This window comes from Heteronotia binoei, chromosome 6, assembly GCF_032191835.1.
Source record: "Heteronotia binoei isolate CCM8104 ecotype False Entrance Well chromosome 6, APGP_CSIRO_Hbin_v1, whole genome shotgun sequence".
Taxonomy (NCBI): domain Eukaryota; kingdom Metazoa; phylum Chordata; class Lepidosauria; order Squamata; family Gekkonidae; genus Heteronotia; species Heteronotia binoei.
The window spans coordinates 148,261,799-148,280,090 of record NC_083228.1 but is presented as its reverse complement, the minus strand read 5'-3'; the positions used below and the strand labels follow the sequence as shown (position 1 = coordinate 148,280,090).

Sequence of the window (18,292 nt, the reverse complement as noted above, 5' to 3'; positions counted from 1 at the left end):
TGGCTTCTCTTATGTGACACAGAGTGTTGGACTGGATGGGCCATTGGCCTGATCCAACATGGCTTCTCTTATGTTATTATGTCTGGGGCAGTGATGCTCTGTAATCTGGGTGCTTGGGGGGGCACAGTGGGAGGGCTTCTAGTGTTCTGGCCACACTGGTGGACCTCCTGATGGCACCTTGGTTTTGGCACCTTGGTTTTGGCCATTGGCCTGATCAAACATGGCTTCTCTTATGTTCTTATGGTCTATCTAGTCCAGCATTTGGGGGGGAGGCAAGAGTGGGAGTGTCACATTCTCAGGGTGCAGGCAGGCAGGAGTCCAAAGCCAGTCCAAGGTCAAAATCCAGGAAGTCAAGCAGGAGCCAAGTCACCAATGCAGAATCACAAACCGGAATCAGAAGTCAGTGTCCAAAAGCCAAAAAGTCAGGGTGCCAAGGAAATCAAGCAGGTCAGGATCAGGAATCGGTAAGGAGCGTGTATGCAAGCCAAAGAATTGACGTTGCTTCCACAAGGTTACCAGGTCCTGGGTGGGAGCTATATGGGAGTCTCAATCAGCCTGCTCCCTGGGTGGCAGTGACTCTGCTAGAACTCAGGGCTGATCTGAAGCATTGGCGTGCCTTATGTCTTCGCTCAGAAAGTTCTTTCCGGAGCCTGCTTTGAACTCTTGAGATGGGAGGAGGAGAGCTTGGAGGAGATTGATTGTCAACAGCTGACACTGGTGCCTGGAGAGTGATTGATGGGCCAGCTGCTGTTTGTTCAGCTGAGGAACTGGCTGGCAACTCTTCCAGGTCTGTTAACCCTTCCAGCTCTTCCTCGTCAGGGCTCATGACAGGGAGTGCATCTGGAGTTCTGGCCCTACTGGTGGACCTCCGGATGGACCCTGTGTAACACAGTGCTGGACTGGATGGGCCATTGGCCTGATCCAACATGGCTTCCCTTACTCTTATGTTCTTATTCAGAAAGCATACGAGGCTATTAGATGATATGCAATTTTTGTAAACCACATTCAAATTTTCTGGCTTCAGCCCAAGGGAGTAGTTTGGTGTAGTGGTTAAGTGTGCCGACTCTTATCTGGGAGAACCGGGTTTGATTTCCCACTCCTCCACATACACCTGCTGATGTGACCTTGGGTCAGCCACAAGTTTTCTCAAGGCTGTTCCGCTCAAGAGCAGTTTCTGTCAGAGCTCTCTCAGCCCCACCTGCCTTACAGGATGCTCCTTTCCTGGGGAGGGAAAGGAGATTTGTAAGTCGCTCTGAGACTCATTTGGCTAGTGAAGGGCGGGGCATAAATCCAAATTCCTCCTCTTCTAGTTTCACAGCCAGCTGCAGGGTCCCCTGCACAAAAACCAGGCCACCATGGTGGAAAAAATTTAAAAAAAAAAACCCACCTCCTTTCGCTCATGACGATGCAGCTCCTGGACCTTTCTGAGGGTTCCCCCTCTTCCTCCCCACCTACCTTGTCCATCGAATAGGAGGTGCAGCTGCATAACAATCCCCGGATTAGGAAAGCGGGCAGCCAGCCAGCCACCAGGGGCTTTACCACACCCCCAGCAGCCCTCATGAATCCCTGGAGAAGCCCACCCCACCCTTTCTCCACTTCTGATGTGATTTTGGGTGGCAGGTGGCTTGCTGGCCTTTGGACTGGGGTGGGGAGGGGCAGCCCCAGAGAGCCCCAGGGGAACAAGGCCTGCTGAAGATCCAGCCAGTCCAAGGAGGCCTCACTCCCCTGGGGCTCTCCTTTCTTGAGCCGGGTCGCTTTTGGCTGGCGGAGGCAGCTTATGCTTATGAGTTATGCTAAAGAGCTCCACCACCTATTTTTCTACAAAATGACCCGATGATAACATTTCCTAACCCCCGCCCCCACCAGGAACTGGAAATGCGCTGCGGCTAAGTAGGCCTGATCACCAAAGGACACACCGTATCACAAAAGACAATTCACCTTTTGTAGATAAAATGCTGAGACTTTTATTTTCCATTCCAGCGTCTCCGTTTCAGAAAGAAAGCACGCTTCAAAGCCTGTCCCGACAGGAAAGAGCTCTCTCTAATCTCTCCAGACAGAGAACGCGGAGAGAAAGTCTACAGGGCTACTTGGCTACATAGACTAGATCGGAAGAGGGGAGGCTACCGGTGCTAGAAGCCAGGGGTCAAAGGCCAAGCTCAGGCATGGGGGGAGGAAGGATGGAAAGCCCCGCCCAGCCAGGCCTGGCCCAGAGAACAACCAAGGCGACCAACAAAAAGGGGAGCTACATTCTCAATTTAAGGAAGGGGGAATGTCAATGTTTTGGGGGTGCTCCGGGCAGGGGCATCTGGAATCGGTTGCTTTGGAAGCGGAAATGTTCATCCTGTTCCGCCAACCCCTGAAGCCCGATGAAAAGCACGCTGCTGGCACACACGCAGGCTTGTAGGCTTGCTCGATCGCTTCGCAGACCGTGGCGTAGCAGAGCAGAAACCCTAGAAGGAAAAATAGGAGGGTGCACAGCAAAGCAGCCCCCAACACCTTCTGTCTGTACACTTTCTTTGCCCCACAGCAAAGTCTGAGAGCCAGTTTGGTGTCGTGGTTAAGTCTGCAGACTCTTACCTAAGAGAACCGGGTTTGAGTCCCCGCTCCTCCACTTGCATCTGCTGGAATGGCCTTGGGCTAGCCAGAGCTCTCGCAGTTGTCCTTGAAAGGGCAACTGCTGTAAGAAGATGATATTGGATTTATATCCCGCCCTCCACTCCGAAGAGTCTCACAGCGGCTCACAACCTTCTTTCCCTTCCTCCCCCACAACAGACACCCTGTGAGGTGGGTGGGGCCGGAGAGGGCTCTCCCAGCAGCTGCCCTTTCAAGGACAACCTCTGCCAGAGCTATGGCTGACCCAAGGCCATTCCAGCAGGTGCAAGTGGAGGAGTGGGGAATCAAACCCAGTTCTCCCAGATAAGAGTCCGCGCACTTTACCAATGCACCAAACCGGCTCTATAAGAGCTCTCTCAGCCCCACGCACCTCACAGGGGAGGCAAAGGAGATTGTGACCACTTTGAGATTCAGAGTATAGGGCGGGATATAAATCCAATATCATCTTCTTTTTCTTCAGACAATAAACTCCAGATTTCCAGAACCATACAATCGGGGGTCACGATGACCCAAGGAGAATCGTCAGTTGGATGTTTCCTTGCCAACTGAAGCCTCTTGCTAAACGGCAGGTTTAAGACCTGGGTGAGCTAAAAGAGACGATTCTCACACGGGGAGAATCTTCAATGTGCCCTCCCCAAAGATGAACAGTTTATTCCAGCAGACGCATTTGCGTGCCGGAGCTCAAGTCACCAGATAACCGGCAGGCTCCTCTGACTGACAAAAGCTTCTGTTGAAATAAATGTCGGTAATCTTCAAGGTTCCACTGGGATGTGGATTAAGTTTACTTCAACAGTCTTAACACACTGCATCATACCCCCTTGGGTATTTGTGAAAGATGCTAACAAAACGATAAAGTTTGCCCATGCAGTCATTATGTTTCTGTATTCTTGGGGAAACTGGGGAAATCTGCTCTCAGAATGATTCCAGCTTTTTCTTTCGGGGGGTGGGTGGGCTGCTTCAAAGGCCTATGGTATCCAGAAAGCTACAAAACAGCTTTAAATTCTGTTGCCATTTCGAGAGAATGCATTTCACAACTTTCCCCTTACGTTTACAATATATTTCACTTCCCCCTACCCCACAGCTTTGATTTTTTTTTTCTTTAAAAGCCTCCGAGTTCCAAAATCCTGCTCTAAGAATAAACTGCCTTCTTTTGAGGTTTTGAAAGAGGTCAGATGGCCCATTTAATAATAATAATTTTTAATTTATATCCCGCCCTCCCCGCCACAGCAGGCTCAGGGCGGCTATGCTGACTCTTTGAATTTAGGCTGATTGCAAGAAGGTGGATGGAAAGGGATGAGCCAACGCCCAGCTTTTGTGGGCCTTTCTCAGATGCCCAGGGTAAAGCTTTGGGGTCATGAAGGAATTTTTCTCCAGGACGGATTGGCCCAGGGATCCCGGAGGCTTTTGGCCTTCCTCCAGACATAGAGCAAGGGTCCCTGGGGGGAGCAGGGCCAGCGTTCCCTCTAAGCTGAGTTAGTGTGAGCCAGCTCACAGGTTTTTAGCCTCCGGCTCGCACATTTTTGTCTTATCCTGAGAAAAACGGCCCCAAAGCAACCTAATTTAAGCAGCAGCTCACAAACTTCAATGCCAGCGGCTCATAAAGTAGATCTTTTTTTGCTCGTAAGACGCCACGGCGTAGAGGGAGCACCGAGTGGGGGGCTGGTTTGAATTTCCTGCATTGTGCAGAGGGCTGGACTAGATGACCCTTGAGGTCCCCTGGCCAGAGTCGAGATGCGACAGAAAACCCAAAAGGCAGGCCAAGATGGCATTTGCTTCACAACACGTGGGACATCGAGGCGCATCACAGATGGGCAACGGAAGGAATGGCAGCCAAGCAGGCGGGCGGCATAGACAGGCAGCTGTGAATACATTCAATTTACATTCAGGCAGGAGACTCCACAGGGCACGGAGCTCCAGAAGGGGGGGAGGGGGTGGAGCTCAATACTCACCTTGAGCTTAAAAGTCACATCCCTTCGTGCTACACTTAACAACAACTTCTCCTGCAGAGGAGGCCCAGCGAGGCTTCCGAGGGGGCAGCCGGCAAGAGACGCTGCAGGCCCCCCCATTCCAGCGGGAGGCAACCCGTTGGGTTTGCAGCCAGGGAGTTGCAAAAGCTGGCACAAGAATGGGGAGGATGTATTTTGGTCACAACTGCAGAAGGAAAGCTGCATCTCTGAAGTTCTCTCTTGGAAGAGTCAGGTTTGGAAATGCAAAGCTGCCTTTTACTGAAACCGAACCCCGCCCCTTGGTCCGTCTTGTCTACTCAGACTGGCAGCTGCTCTCCAGGGTCTCAGGCTAAGGTCTTTCGTGTCACCTGCCTTTTTAAAGTGGAGATGCCAGGGATTGAACTTGGGATGTTTTGCGTGCCAAGCAGAGGCTCTAAGATCAAGGTAGTCCCCCGTGCAAGCACCAGTCGTTTCTGACTCTGGGGTGACGTCGCTTTCATGTTTTCACGGCAGACTTTTGACGGGGTGGTTTGCCCTTGCCTTCCCCAGTCGTCTACGCTTTCACCCCAGCAAGCTGGGGACACATTTGACCGACCTCGGAAGGATGGAAGGCGGAGTCAACCTGGAGCTGGTTATCTGAAAACCCAGCTTCCGCCGGGGATTGAACTCAAGTCGTGAGCAGAGCTTAGGACTGCAGTCCCCTGTGCAAGCACGTCGTTTCCGACTCTGGGGTGACGTCGTTTTTACGGCAGACTTTTTACGGGGTGGTTTGCCCTTGCCTTCCCCAGTCATCTTACACTTCCCCCCCCAGCAACCTGGGTCCTCATTTTACCAACCTCGGAAGGATGGAAGACTGAGTCAACCTCGAGCTGGCGACCTGAACCCAGCTTCTGCCGGGATCGAACTCAGGTCGTGAGCAGAGCTTAGAACTGCAGTAGCGCAGCTTCACCACTCTGCACCACGGGGCACTCACAGAGGCTCTACTGCTGAACAACGGCTCATCCTCACAGAAACGATGGAGACTTTTGTGCCTGTCTCATGGGGGTGGCAGCTGCCCCAATCTGGGACAGGGAGACAAAACAGTGAAAGTTTCTACTGCCCTTCCTCCAGAAGCAGCAGCAAGTGAGACATGCAGGGTTTCCCCAACACATCTGCAAGAGGTCTGGGCTGGGGGCTCTAAAGGGAGGGGGCAGAAAGACGCAGAGGATACCAACACACAAACCTAACTGGGGTGTAGCAGCTGCAGCCAATGTGGCTAGTGTCGGATTAAGATCTGGGAGACCACGGTTCGAATCCCCACTCAGCCACAGACCTTGAGCCAGTCACACACACCCCACCTGGCCTACCTCACAGGGCTGTCGTAAAGATCAAACGGAAGGAGAATGAAGTCAGCTATTTTGGTTCCCCCCCCCCCCCGGGGTATAAACAAAATAAATAAATAAAGGCGGGGTACAGGCGAAGTAAATAAATACAATTTTAAAAGCCCCTTTTAAAAAGAAAAAAATGCCTACATTCTCATCACCCGCTGCCTAAAGAACGAAAATGTTATTAGGAAACGAGAAAGACCTTTTTTTTCAGAAGTATCGACGTGGGTCGTGCCAAGATGGCGGAGGAGTCAGACTCCACCTCTGTTCCTGAGATCGCAGACGGGATTTCTGCGGAGGGCCGACGACCGGCCTTTTGTGGCAAGGAGTTGCTGACCGGACCAGAGTGGGGAAGGCAACTCTGGGCATAAAGGAGGCACGGTGACCTCATCCTTTGCCCCGCTCGGTCCTCCAAAGGCACTGGAAATCTTGTGCTTTTTGTGGTGGGCCTCTTGCACCTCCCAACACGAGGGAAGGAAGTCGCCTGCGTTTGCTTCCCTCTGGTTCTAAGCCAGTGCTGGGGGAGGTGGGGTTCAGGCAGGTGGAAAGGTGCCTTTCATTGCACTGGGGGATGTAAATAGACTGGGGGAAGCATCGGATTCAGATCCAGGCTGAGACGCTTCTGCCAGCCAGGAGAGACTATTGTGGCTGAAGTGGACCAACTGTCTGGACTGACAGAAGACACAAAGATCTGTTCGCAAGAATGATGGGACCTAAAAGGACTCACTGGGAAAATGGTGAGGCACCTGGGCCGCTCTAGGCTTCCAGAAAGCAGAAAAGCCAGAGGGGCAACAGGGCATGAAGCTGCCAGTATTCCCAAGCGTCCATACTGCATTCTGATTCAGACAGAGAGAGCAACTGGCCAAATTTCGGGTGAGTACAGCTATTCCTGGCGGAAAACCCCACTGCTGCCCTCTTCATGACAGATCTCACAAGTTCTTGATGAGACTTAGCCTACGGTGTGAGAGGAAGGGAGGGTTCGATTTCGTGTAGCGGTTCAGTGTGCGGAGAGAGCCAGTTTGGTGCAGTGGTTAAGTGTGCGGACTCTTACCTGGGAGATCCGGGTTTGATTCCCCACTTCTCCACTTGCACCTGCTGGAATGGCTTTGGGTCAGCCAGAGCTCTGGCAGAGGTTGTCCTTGAAAGGGCGGCTGCTGGGAGAGCTCTCTCGGCCCCACCCACCTCACAGGGTGTCTGTTGTGGGGAAGGGAGATTGTGAGCCACTCTGAGACTCAGAGTGAAAGGCGGGATATAAATCCAATGTCTTCCTCTTCCTCTACTTTAACTGCTCTCCTAGGGAACACTGCCTGCGTTTTTTTGCACTGGCCTCCCCACTCACAAAGACTTGAATAGCAGCCACTCAATGGTTACTATTTAAGGTTGCTATTTAACCGTCCCAAAGAGGGACGGTGGCTCAGTGGTAGAGCATCTGCTTGGGAAGCAGAAGGTCCCAGGTTCAATCCCTGGCATCTCCAAAAAAGGGTCCAGGCAAATAGGTGTGAAAAACCTCAGCTTGAGACCCTGGAGAGCCGCTGCCAGTCTGAGAAGACAAGACTGACTTTGATGGACCGAGGGTCTGATTCAGTATAAGGCAGCTTTATATGTTCATATGTAACCCTTTAAGGAGAAGTTATCCTCCCTGGCTTCTCTTTGCACCCTTCCATGAATCATCCAGGAAGCATTTTAACACAGACCAAAGTGTGCGTACAAATTAAGCACGTGGCCAGATACAAATAAGAAAGCAGACTCTGCTTCAAGGTCCTGTCTTCTACAGGAGCATTTTAGAAGACCAAGACTGCAGATATATAGCCTGCCCTTCTCTCTGAATCGGAAACTCAGAGTGGCTTACAATCCCCCCACAACAGACACCCTGTGAGATAAGTGGGGCTGAGAGAGCTCTCCCAGAAGCTGCCCTTTCAAGGACAACTCCTGCGATAGCTATGGCTGACCCAAGGCCATCCCAGCAGGTGCAAGTGGAGGAGTGGGGAATCAAACCCAGTTCTCCCAGATAAGAGAGCTCTGGCTGACTCAAGGCCATTCCAGCAGCTGCAAGTGGAGGAGGGGGGAATCAAACCCGGTTCTCCCAGATAAGAGAGCTCTGGCTGACCCAAGGCCATTCCAGCAGGTGCAAGTGGAGGAGGGGGGAATCCAACCCGGTTCTCCCAGATAAGAGAACTCTGGCTGACCCAAGGCCATTCCAGCAGGTGCAAGTGAAGGAGGGGGGAATCCAACCCGGTTCTCCCAGATAAGAGAGCTATGGCTGACCCAAGGCCATTCCAGCAGGTGCAGGTGGAGGAATCAAACCTGGTTCTCCCAGATAAGAGTCCGCACATTTAACCACTACACCAGACTGCCTGGTCAGTTTGGGACGCCAGCAAGCGACCGGGGATCAAGAGAAGAGTTTCCAGCTTCAACATCCCAAACTCGGCCACAGGAGGGCGCATTTGCCCAGCCTGGATCCTCATCTCCTACTCTGGATTTTCAGATTCTCCATTCCTCCTTGGAGTTCCCCTTCCAGAGCCAAATGGACCTTCCCTCTGCTCGGCAGTGCAAAGGGACAAAAGCGTAGGAAGCTTTTGGGTTCCCAATGAAGCGCTTTGATGCAGCAAGACGGGTGTTTGAATACACAGAGCAAACGGGGGGCTCTGGGGTGCAGGCAAGCCCTTCAGCGACCCCAAATCACCCCAGAACACGAAGCAACAATAAATACAGTTCCGATGGGGCTCAAACAACAGAGGAAGGGGAAATGTCAGCTTTGTTAGTAAAAAAAATCATTAACATTTGACTATTCCATGTCATATAAAAATAAACGTATATAAAACCAAACTGCTAAGATTATGGCACTGCGAGAGGTCTGAATAAAAGAGAAAGACACAGGGGGCGGGGGCAGTGGAAGGAACATTTACACTGTGCTTACGGGTTATTGTGTGGGGGTGGCGGGAGAGAGAGAGAGAAAGGGAGCAAACGCTTTAAAACACGGAGAGGGAAAAGTAAAAGGGATAGACGGAAGGGCAGTGAAATCTAGGCGCGGTTGGGGTTGAAGTTTGGGGAAAGGGAAGGTGGCAAGTTCCTTTCTGGGGTGCTGCTGAAACAGACACCTGAGAGGAGGGAGGGGGGGGGAGACTGTGGGATTGTCTCCCACCCTGCCTGAGGCACTTCTATCCACCTGCGGTATCTCAACCCCACTCACCCCCGGCTCTCAGAAATATGTTTCCAGACCTCCTTGTTTCACAAACAGGTACAGAAATGGTGAAGGCTTCTGAGCCTCTAAAGCAGAGAGAGGAGCAAACGTTAAAGGTGATTTTCGGCCTTCCAAGACTCAACTGCAGCTCCCGTTAGAGGGGCCACTGCCGCTCAGTCACTGCGGAGCTCAGAATCTGCTCCAAGGCCACCCGCGTCAAATAAAAACCACCCTCAAGGCACGCAGGCAAACAAGCCCACGAGAGGTTCCCAGGCTAAGCATTTGGCTTCCAAAGGCCACGCTCTAAGAAGCTCCGTTCACTCATGCGCTGCTCACACCGTGGCAGCTGAGAGCATTCTGGGATGCGGCATTTACGACATTAGTCAAGCAGGGGCCATGCCCACTTCTGGAGGGGAATTTGAGCCTCGAGGTGGCTTCAGGAACTGAGGCACTTGATTCAATCAGCACGTTTCTGGGTCTCCCAACCAGAGTTCCCTCTAAGCTGAGTTAGTGTGAGCTAGCTCACTGTTTTTTAGCCTCCGGCTCACATTTTTGTCCTAGCTCAGTAGGGAGGACCCCAGAGCATGCTAACTGATGCCGCTGCTCGCTGCTTTAATGCCAGTTGCTCACCATGTAGAACTTTACTCCTTTGCCTCTTAGGCCACACACCCCCCCCTCCCGATGCAGCCAGTCTTCCTGGAGCTTACCGGAGGCCCTGTACAAAGAGCCCTGCCAGCTCTTGGAGAATTGGCTACACCAGGGGGTGTGGCCTAATCGGCAAAGGAGTTCCTGCTACAAAAAAGGCCCTGCATCATAGGCCACACCCCCCCGATGTAGCCCATCTTCCTGGAGCTTACCGTAGGCCCTGCACAAAGAGCCCTGCCAGCTCTTGGAGGATTGGCTACACCAGGGGGTGTGGCCTAATAGGCAAAGGAGTTCCTGCTACAAAAAAGGCCCTGAATCTTAGGCCACACCCCCCTGATGCAGCCAGTCTTCCTGGAGCTTACCGGAGGCCCTGTACAAAGAGCCCTGCCAGCTCTTGGAGGACTGGCTACACCAGGGGGTGTGGCCTAATAAGCAAAGGAGTTCCTGCTACAAAAAAGCCTCGCCCACAAGACTCCACAGCTTAGAAGGAGACTGCTCCCAACCCCTCTCACAAAAGGCAGGGACGAGAGAGCTCTCATGGGAGCAGAGCTTCCCACTGCACAGGCCTCAGGAGGAGCTAATCCCGCTGCAGGGCAAGTATTCTGGGAAGGGATGGAGCTGCTTTAGCCCAGGTCAAGCCAGGGATTCCGCAGGCTCAAGGCTCTGATTGGCCGCAGCAGCTCTCCAAGCCCCTCTTGACCCGAGACCAGAGACGGAGCCCTGAGCTGGGTGACACACAGGCTAGCTCACTCCCATCAGGTGCAAAGAGGGTCAAGCTCTGACTTATGCACAGAAAGCAGATGCTTCACCACTGAACCCACAGCCCCTCCCTCAAGATCAGCCCCGGGGGGTTGGGCCACGGACCTCTTCACCAGCTGCAGCAACTGGGGGGGAAGGGGGGAGGTTTTAATTTAATTTTTAATTTAATTTTCCGGCTTATTCCCCGCCCTATCCCGCAAGCGGACTCAGGGCGGCTTACAATATTAAATATTTTACAGCAGGATTAAAGAAACCACATCCGAGGGGTGTGCTTTCGGCTTGGCTGAACCGAATACACTCTTGAAAAAACGCCGATCCAGCGGTATTAAAGCCGTACGGAGCTGAATCGGATTCTCTGACCTGATTCGGGAGCTGCATATTCGGTGGCCATTCGGCTCCATTATATCCTGTGGGCCATTGAAATCAATGGCAAAATAGGGTATAATGAAGTGCGGCTTGTGAATCCTTGGATTGGGGGGGGCGGGGCTCCTACACAGACGCAGGCAAAGGCAAACCACCTCTGATCTCCTTCAGCCTTGCCCTAGACCAGGGGTGGGTAACAGTGGCTCTCCAGATGTTTTTTGCCTACAACTCCCATCAGCCCCAGCCAGCCTGGCCAACGGCTGGGGTTGATGGGAGTTGTAGGCAAAAAACATCTGGAGAGCTACCGTTGGTCACCCCTGCCCTAGACGGCCCAGGCTAGCCTGATCTCATCGGGTCTTGGGAGCTAAGCAGGGCCAGCCTCAGTTAGTTCTTGGATTGGAGCAGAGCCCGCTTTGTAGCAGGAACTCCTTTGCCTCTTAGGCCACCCATCCCTGATGCAGCCAATCCTCCAAGAGCTTACAGGGCTCTTCTTACAGGGCCTACTGTAAGCTCCAGGAGGATTGGCTACATCAGGGGGTGTGGCCTAATATGCAAAGGAGCTCTGCTAGAATTCCACCCCTGGGCCAATCCTCCAAGAGCTTACAGGGCTCTCAGTACAGGGCCTACTGTAAACTCCATGAGGATTGACTACATCAGGGGGGGAGGTGCAGCCTAATATGCAAAGGAGGTCCTGCTACAAAGTGAACCCTGGATGAGACCCCCAAAGAAGTCCTGGGTCACTACGGAGAGGCAGGCAAGGACATAACCCCCTCCGAATCAGGCCTGTAGCTAACCAGGGGCCCACAGGGCCTGGCCCCCTGACAGATTTCGGGGGGGGGGGCCTTCACCCGCTTCCCATGGTCACCCCCTCTTCATAGGACTGGGTCTGGAGACCAAGTCCTATGAGGAAAGGTTGAAGGAGCTAAGCATGTTTAGCCTGGAGAGGAGGTGGCCGAGAGGTGATATGATCACCATCTTCAAGTCCTTGAAAGGCTGTCATATAGAGGATGGGGTGGAATTGTTTTCTGTGGCCCTGAAAGATAGGACCAGGACCAATGGGTTGAAATTAAATCACAAGAGTTTCCGGCTCATCATTAGGAAGAACTTCCTGAGCGATAGAGCGGTTCCTCAGTGGAACAGGCTCCCTCTGGAGGTGAACATATGAACATATGAAGCTGCCTTACACTGAATCAGACCCTTGGTCCATCAAAGTCAGTATTGTCTACTCAGACTGGCAGCGGATCTCTAGGATCTCAAGCTGAGGTTTTTCAGGCCTACTTGTCTGGACCCTTTTTAGTTGGAGATGCCGGGGATTGAACCTGGTGGTGGGCTCTCCTTCCTTGGAGGTTTTAAAACAGAGGCTAGATGGCCATCTGACAGCGATGAAGATCCTGTGAATTTAGGGGGAGGTGTTTGTGAGCTTCCTGCATTGTGCAGGGGGTTGGACTAGATGACCCTGGAGGTCCCTTCCCACTCTAGGATTCTGAGTCCATGACTTAAATTGTGCCACTGCTCCTCCCACATCAGTTAAAGGGCCCGGCAGTCAGCTGATCCTGCAGGCTCTTTAAATCATGCAAGAGGGAGAGGTATGGGCCCCCCTCACCTCTCCAGCTTTCTGCACTCACCCCCAGTGGCCCTCTCCCCCTGTGGGCCCTAGTGATGGGGCTGCTCCGAACATCTCTTGCCTGTAAGGGGTGGCTGTAAACTGGCCGCCACTTGTGCTCCAAGTCAATCAGCCCATAGCTCTGGCCTGCACGGGCCTTCTGCATGCAAGGCCTGTTTCCCCGACCTCGTTGGGTTCCCTCCGCTGGTCTTCTGACAGGATACACATCTTGGCAACAAGACATGACTCCCCGACACCTCCGTGAATGAAACTGATGTGTGAATCCGTAAGGGAGAATCCCCAGGATAGCTTGGGTGACGAAAGCCCAACCAGGAAGCCATCAGCTGATAGGGGGAGGGTGGGAGCCGCCCTGCCCCAGAGGCAGCCAATCGGAACATTTACAGGAAGTGTCGCCCCCACCTCCCCTGCCGCCCATCTGAATCCGACCCACGACTCTATCTGAAAGGAACCCCGGCTGATTACTGCTCTAGAACAAAGTGGGAGTCAAGTGTACCTATAAGACCAACAAAGTTTTATTCTGAACGTGAGCTTTTGTGTGTTCCAAGCGCACTTCATCAGACGAGGAATCAGGTACAGAGAGCAGAGCCTACATACAGCTGGTAGGCAGTGGCTTAGAATGCAAAATGGTACAAATTTAAGATCCAAACACAGAACAGTAAAATTAACAAATTGAGCATTGAAGCAGAGCCACCTTCAAGAGGGGGTTAGATAAAAATATGGAGCAGAGGTTCATCAGTGGCTATTAGCCACAGTGTGTGTGTGTGTGTGTGTGTGTGTGTGTGTGTGTGTATATGTATAATTTTTTTGGCCACTGTGTGACACAGAGTGTTGGACTGGATGGGCCATTGGCCTGATTCAATATGGCTTCTCTTATGTTCTTAACAAATTTAATTTTACTATTCTGCTTAGAACACACTAATAAAACTTTGTTGGTCTTAAAGGTGCACTTGATTTCTCCTTTGTTCTACTGCTTCAGAGCAACACGGCTGCTCACTTGGATCTGATTACTGCTCTGTCCCCATTCTTCCCCCCCCCCTTCCCTCATTCTCAGAAAAACAAAAGGAAGGTTTGGGAGGGGGGACAGCTGAAGGCGGAGCTACAATTATGCCCCCAAGAAATTCTACTAGGAGGAGTGGGGTGTGGGGGAAGGGTTGGTTAGCCCCTCCCAAGCAAGATTTAACTGCCCTGCCCCAAGAGAGAAGACACAATGAAGAAGAAGAAGAAAGGAACCCACAGGCGGAAGGAAGAAAAAGAGGCACTGTCCGTGCGCGGAGGCCGTCCAGCTTCTGGGACCCTCGGAAAACGGCCCCCAACGGTCTCCCAGACACATTCCAGTTCGAGCTGCTACAGAAGAGAGTCAGTATCAACACAAAGTCTAGTGTGCCTACGGCTTGTAGTGGTAACCTGGAGAAAGAAAGAGAAATATTGCATCAGCCAGGGGCTGCCATAGTGGTTGTGACAAGAAACTTAGCAACCGAAGCTTAGCAGACCTGGAAATTTATCATAATCCAGCCTTGTAGATATTAGGTTGAAAAAGCCCATCCACAAAAGTTATAAAAGTTGACTTAATTAAATTATTTTTGGAGAAGAAGAAGGTTGCAGATTTATACCCCACCCTTCTCTCTGAATCAGAGACTCAGATCGGCTTACAATCTCCTTTGCCTTCCTCCCCCACAGCAGACACCCTGAGAGGTGGGTGGGGCTGAGAGAGCTCTTACAGCACCTTCCCTTTCGAGGACAACTCCTGCGAGAGCTATGGCTGACCCAAGGCCATTCCAGCAGCTATGGCTGACCCAAGGCCATTCCAGCAGGTGCAAGTTGTCTGTTGTGGGGGGAGAAGATATAGGACAGGGGTGGCCAACGGTAGCTCTCCAGATGTTTTTTGCCTACAACTCCCATCAGACCCAGCCATTGGCCGTGCTGGCTGGGGCTGATGGAAGTTGTAGGCAAAAAACATCTGGAGAGCTACCGTTGGCCACCCCGATATAGGAGATTGTAAGCTGCTCTGAGTCTCTGATTCAGAGAGGAGGAAAAACACCAGTCGTTTCCAACTCTGGGGTGACGTTGCTTTCACAACATTTTTACGGCAGACTTTTTACGGGGTGGTTTGCCCTTGCCTTCCCCAGTCTTCTACACTTTCCCCCCAGCAAGCTGGGGACTCATTTGACCGACCTCGGAAGGATGGAAGGCTGAGTCAACCTGGAGCCAGCGACCTGAAAACCCAGCTTCTGCTGGAATCGAACTCAGGTCATGAGCAGAGCTTGGATTGCAGTACTGCAGCTTTACCACTCTAAACCACGGGGCTCCTTAAAGGTAAAGGTACTCCCCTGTGCAAGCACCAGTCGTTTCCGACTCTGGGGTGACGTTGCATCACAACGTTTTCATGGCAGACTTTTTCACGGGGTGGTTTGCCATTGCCTTCCCCGGTCATCTACACTTCCCCCCCAGCAAGCTGGGGATTCCTTTGACTGACCTCAGAAGGATGGAAGGCTGAGTCAACCTGGAGCCGGCTACCTGAACCCAGCTTCCGCTGGGATCAAACTCAGGTTGTGAGCAGAGCTTAGGACTGAAGTACTGCAGCTTTAACACTCTGCACCACGGGGCTCTCGCAGAGAGAAGGGCGAGGTATAAATCTGCAGTCCTTCTTCTTCTTGATCAGCCCCCCACCCCCCCCCCCCTGCTTGGGAGGCACATCTGGAGAACTGCCCTGCCCGCTTTGCTTGCAGGAGCTGCCTAGCCCGGCGTGGCCAGTTTTCACCTCATCCTGACAAACTCCCACCCTTCCGGCAACCGATGGTGGAAGTGGGTATAAACCCAGAGCTGCAAGCCCCACAGGCCAGCCGATGCTAGCCTTCGACTTGGCCCCTTTTGGCTTTTGAAAGCCCTCCCCCCACCACTCCCAATTTGGCTTCTCCGCACCTTTATGAGAAGACTCCGACTTGGAGCTTGGATGAGCCAAGATCTGTGGGCCGATCAGAGTGGCCGGGTGTCCGAGCTCCTCGCTGAGAGGCAGAGGCGGCCTGGGGAAGAAACGGCAAGAACTGTGAAGGAAAAACATAAGCAACTACCCCTGCCCCACATCTTCCTTCTCTCACAATACATTTAGTGCAGGGGAGTCAAACATCTGGCCCAGGGGTCGAATCAGGCCCCCAGAGGGCTCCTATCAGGCCCCCGAGCAACTGGCTGTCCTCTGCTTCCTTCTCCCTCTCTCTTGCTTCCTTCTGCATCACAGCTCGCTTTGCAAGGCTTGCTCAATCGCACATGAGCTACAGAGCAAAACCTCTGTTTTTTGCCCACTGGCTGAGGCTCCTCCCTTGGGGAGGAAGGGGGGAGACAGAGCTTGCTTTGCCAGGCTCTCTCAATCGCACAGCAGAGCTACTGAGCAAGCCTCTCTTCCTTCTATTGGCTGAGGTTCCTCCCCCTCCTGGTCCCCTGGGGAAGGAAAGAAAGAGCCAGAGCTTCCTTTGCCCAGTTCCCTGGATCCCATGGGAGAGATATAAAGAAAGCACCTTTAAGACCAACCAGTGCTAATGTTTTAAGCATGTTTTATATTTTTTAAAAAAATCTTTAATTGTGTTTGTCGGTGTCCTTTATAAAGTTTATATCCAACATGGCCTGGCCCAACAAAGTCTCATTTAAGATTTCAGGTTTTCACGGCTGGTAACATCATTAGGGTTTGTAGAATCTTTCGGGCTCAAGTGCCGTGTTCTACTGAAGAAAGTTTTTCTTCCAGACGTTTCGTTCTCAGCTGTGGAGAACATCCTCAGTGGCGTTACAGCCACTCCGCCTGCTCCGGCTGCAACGCCACTGAGGATGTTCTCCGCAGCTGAGAACGAAACGTCTGGAAGAAAAACTTTCTCCAGTAGAACACGGCACTTGATCCCGAAAGATTCTATAAACCCTAAAGTCTCATTCATGTCACATCCGGCCCTCATAACAAATGAGTTAGTGGATTACACATTTTTTTTTAATGAAGACAGATCCAGGAGAGGAGCTGAGTTGGTTTGCAGTGGAAGGACTAGTTTTGGGTTCAGCAGAACCTGAGGGGCCAACATGATTTCGGGGGGGGTGAGTTCCAAAGACTCAGAGCTCCCGTGGCATCTGAGAAGAGAGTTTTAACTCTCGAAAGCGTCTGCCTGCAAAATCTTACGGAATCCTTCACCTCTTACCGTGTTGGTTTGTCACTCCTGTGTCTGTGACCTTCGGAACCTTCTCTGGACCGTGGGGGCACCAATTCATGCGTGTCGTGCTGGGCAGAGAGAAGAGAGGAGGACATTTCGCTCACCGAGATCAGCAAAAGGACTGACAAGGACCCCATTCACTGCAGAGACAGCACGTGCCGTATCTGGCTCAGAGTCTGCCATCTTGAGCATCCTTAAAGAAGGAACCCAGTAGTGAGGGTCCCTCTAGTCCAGCATCCTGCATCATACAATGCTCAACCAGTTCCTCTGGAGGGCCAACAACAGGGCAGAGAGGTTGAGGCCTTCACAAGAACATCAGTCCAGCATCCTGTCTCACACAGTGGCCAGCCAGTTCCTCTGGAGGGCCAACAACAGGGCAGAGAGGCTGAGGCCTTCCCCTGAGAAGAACATCAGAAGAGCCCTGCTGGGTCAGACCAGTGAGGGTCCATTTAGTCCAGCCTCCTGTCTCACACAATGGCCAGCCATTTCCTCTGGAGGCCAACAACAGGGCAGAGAGGCCGAGGCCTTCTCCTGAGAAGAACATCAGAAGAGCCCTGCTGGGTCAGACCAGTGAGGGTCCATTTAGTCCAGCCTCCTGTCTCACACAATGGCCAGCCATTTCCTCTGGAGGGCCAATAACAGGGCAGAAAGGCCAAGGCCTTCCCCTGAGAAGAACATCAGAAGAGCCCTGCTGGATCAGACCAGTGAGGGTCCATCTAGTCCAGCCTCCTGTCTCACACAGGGGCCAGACAGTTCCTCTGGAGAGCCAACAACAGGGCAGAGAGGCTGAGGCCTTATCCTGAGAAGAACTTCAGAAGAGCCCTGTTGGGTCAGACCAGGGAGGGTCCATCTAGTCCAGCCTCCTGTCTCACACAGTGGCCAACCAGTTCCTCTGGAGAGCCAACAACAGGGCAGAGGCCCAGGCCTTTCCCTGAGAGGAACATCAGAAGACCCCTGCTGGATCAGACCAGTGAAGGTCCATCTAGTCCAGCCTCCTGTCTCACCCAGTGGCCAACCAGTTCCTCTGGAGAGCCAAAAACAGGGCAGAGAGGCCAAGGCCTTTCCCTGAGAAGAACATCAGAAGAGCCCTGCTGGGTCAGACCAGGGAGGGTCCATCTAGTCCAGTCTCCTGTCTCACACAGTGGCCAACCAGTTCCTCTAGAGGGCCAACAGCACGTCATAGAGGTTGAGGCCTTCCCCTGATGTTGTCTCCTGGTTCTGGGATTCTGAAGTCTCTGCCTCTGAAGCTGGAGGTTTCCTTTAGTCACGGAACCAGTGTAAACCTCTGACCTGACCACAAAGCCAAGGTCTTCAGCATAAAACGAGATTCAAATAATGTCCCTCAACTACAAATACCAGACACCCAGTAACCTAGAGAAGCAGGAAATACAGAGTCTGTGCTGGGGCCATTCCAGGCACAAACTAACAGTCCCCCTGCAAGGCCAATGGATAGCCAACCACCCACCTCGCTCACCTGGAGCTTCACCCCCTACCTTCCAGTCTTGGTCCTGCCTCCTTTTGTCCAAAGACGACTTTTCTCGCTCCTTGGCTTTTCTGTAAGCCGCCTTTTCCTCTGCCATCAAGAGGCGAGCGATTTCCTACAAAGAAACACACCA

General features: G+C 52.5%; 1 protein-coding gene across 1 annotated transcript in view; it reads right to left on the bottom strand.

The window, feature by feature from the left end:
- Positions 1-16,650: 16,650 nt before the first annotated feature.
- The window catches only part of CCDC50 (coiled-coil domain containing 50), a 42,769-nt gene continuing 41,127 nt past the window's right edge, over positions 16,651-18,292 (bottom strand). The window contains exons 7-8 of the mRNA XM_060240939.1: positions 18,170-18,274; positions 16,651-16,744 (exon numbers count right to left, since the gene is read on the bottom strand). Coding sequence (XP_060096922.1) covers positions 16,661-16,744; positions 18,170-18,274 — 189 coding nt within the window. The 3' untranslated portion in view covers positions 16,651-16,660. The remainder of the gene's footprint in view (positions 16,745-18,169; positions 18,275-18,292) is intronic.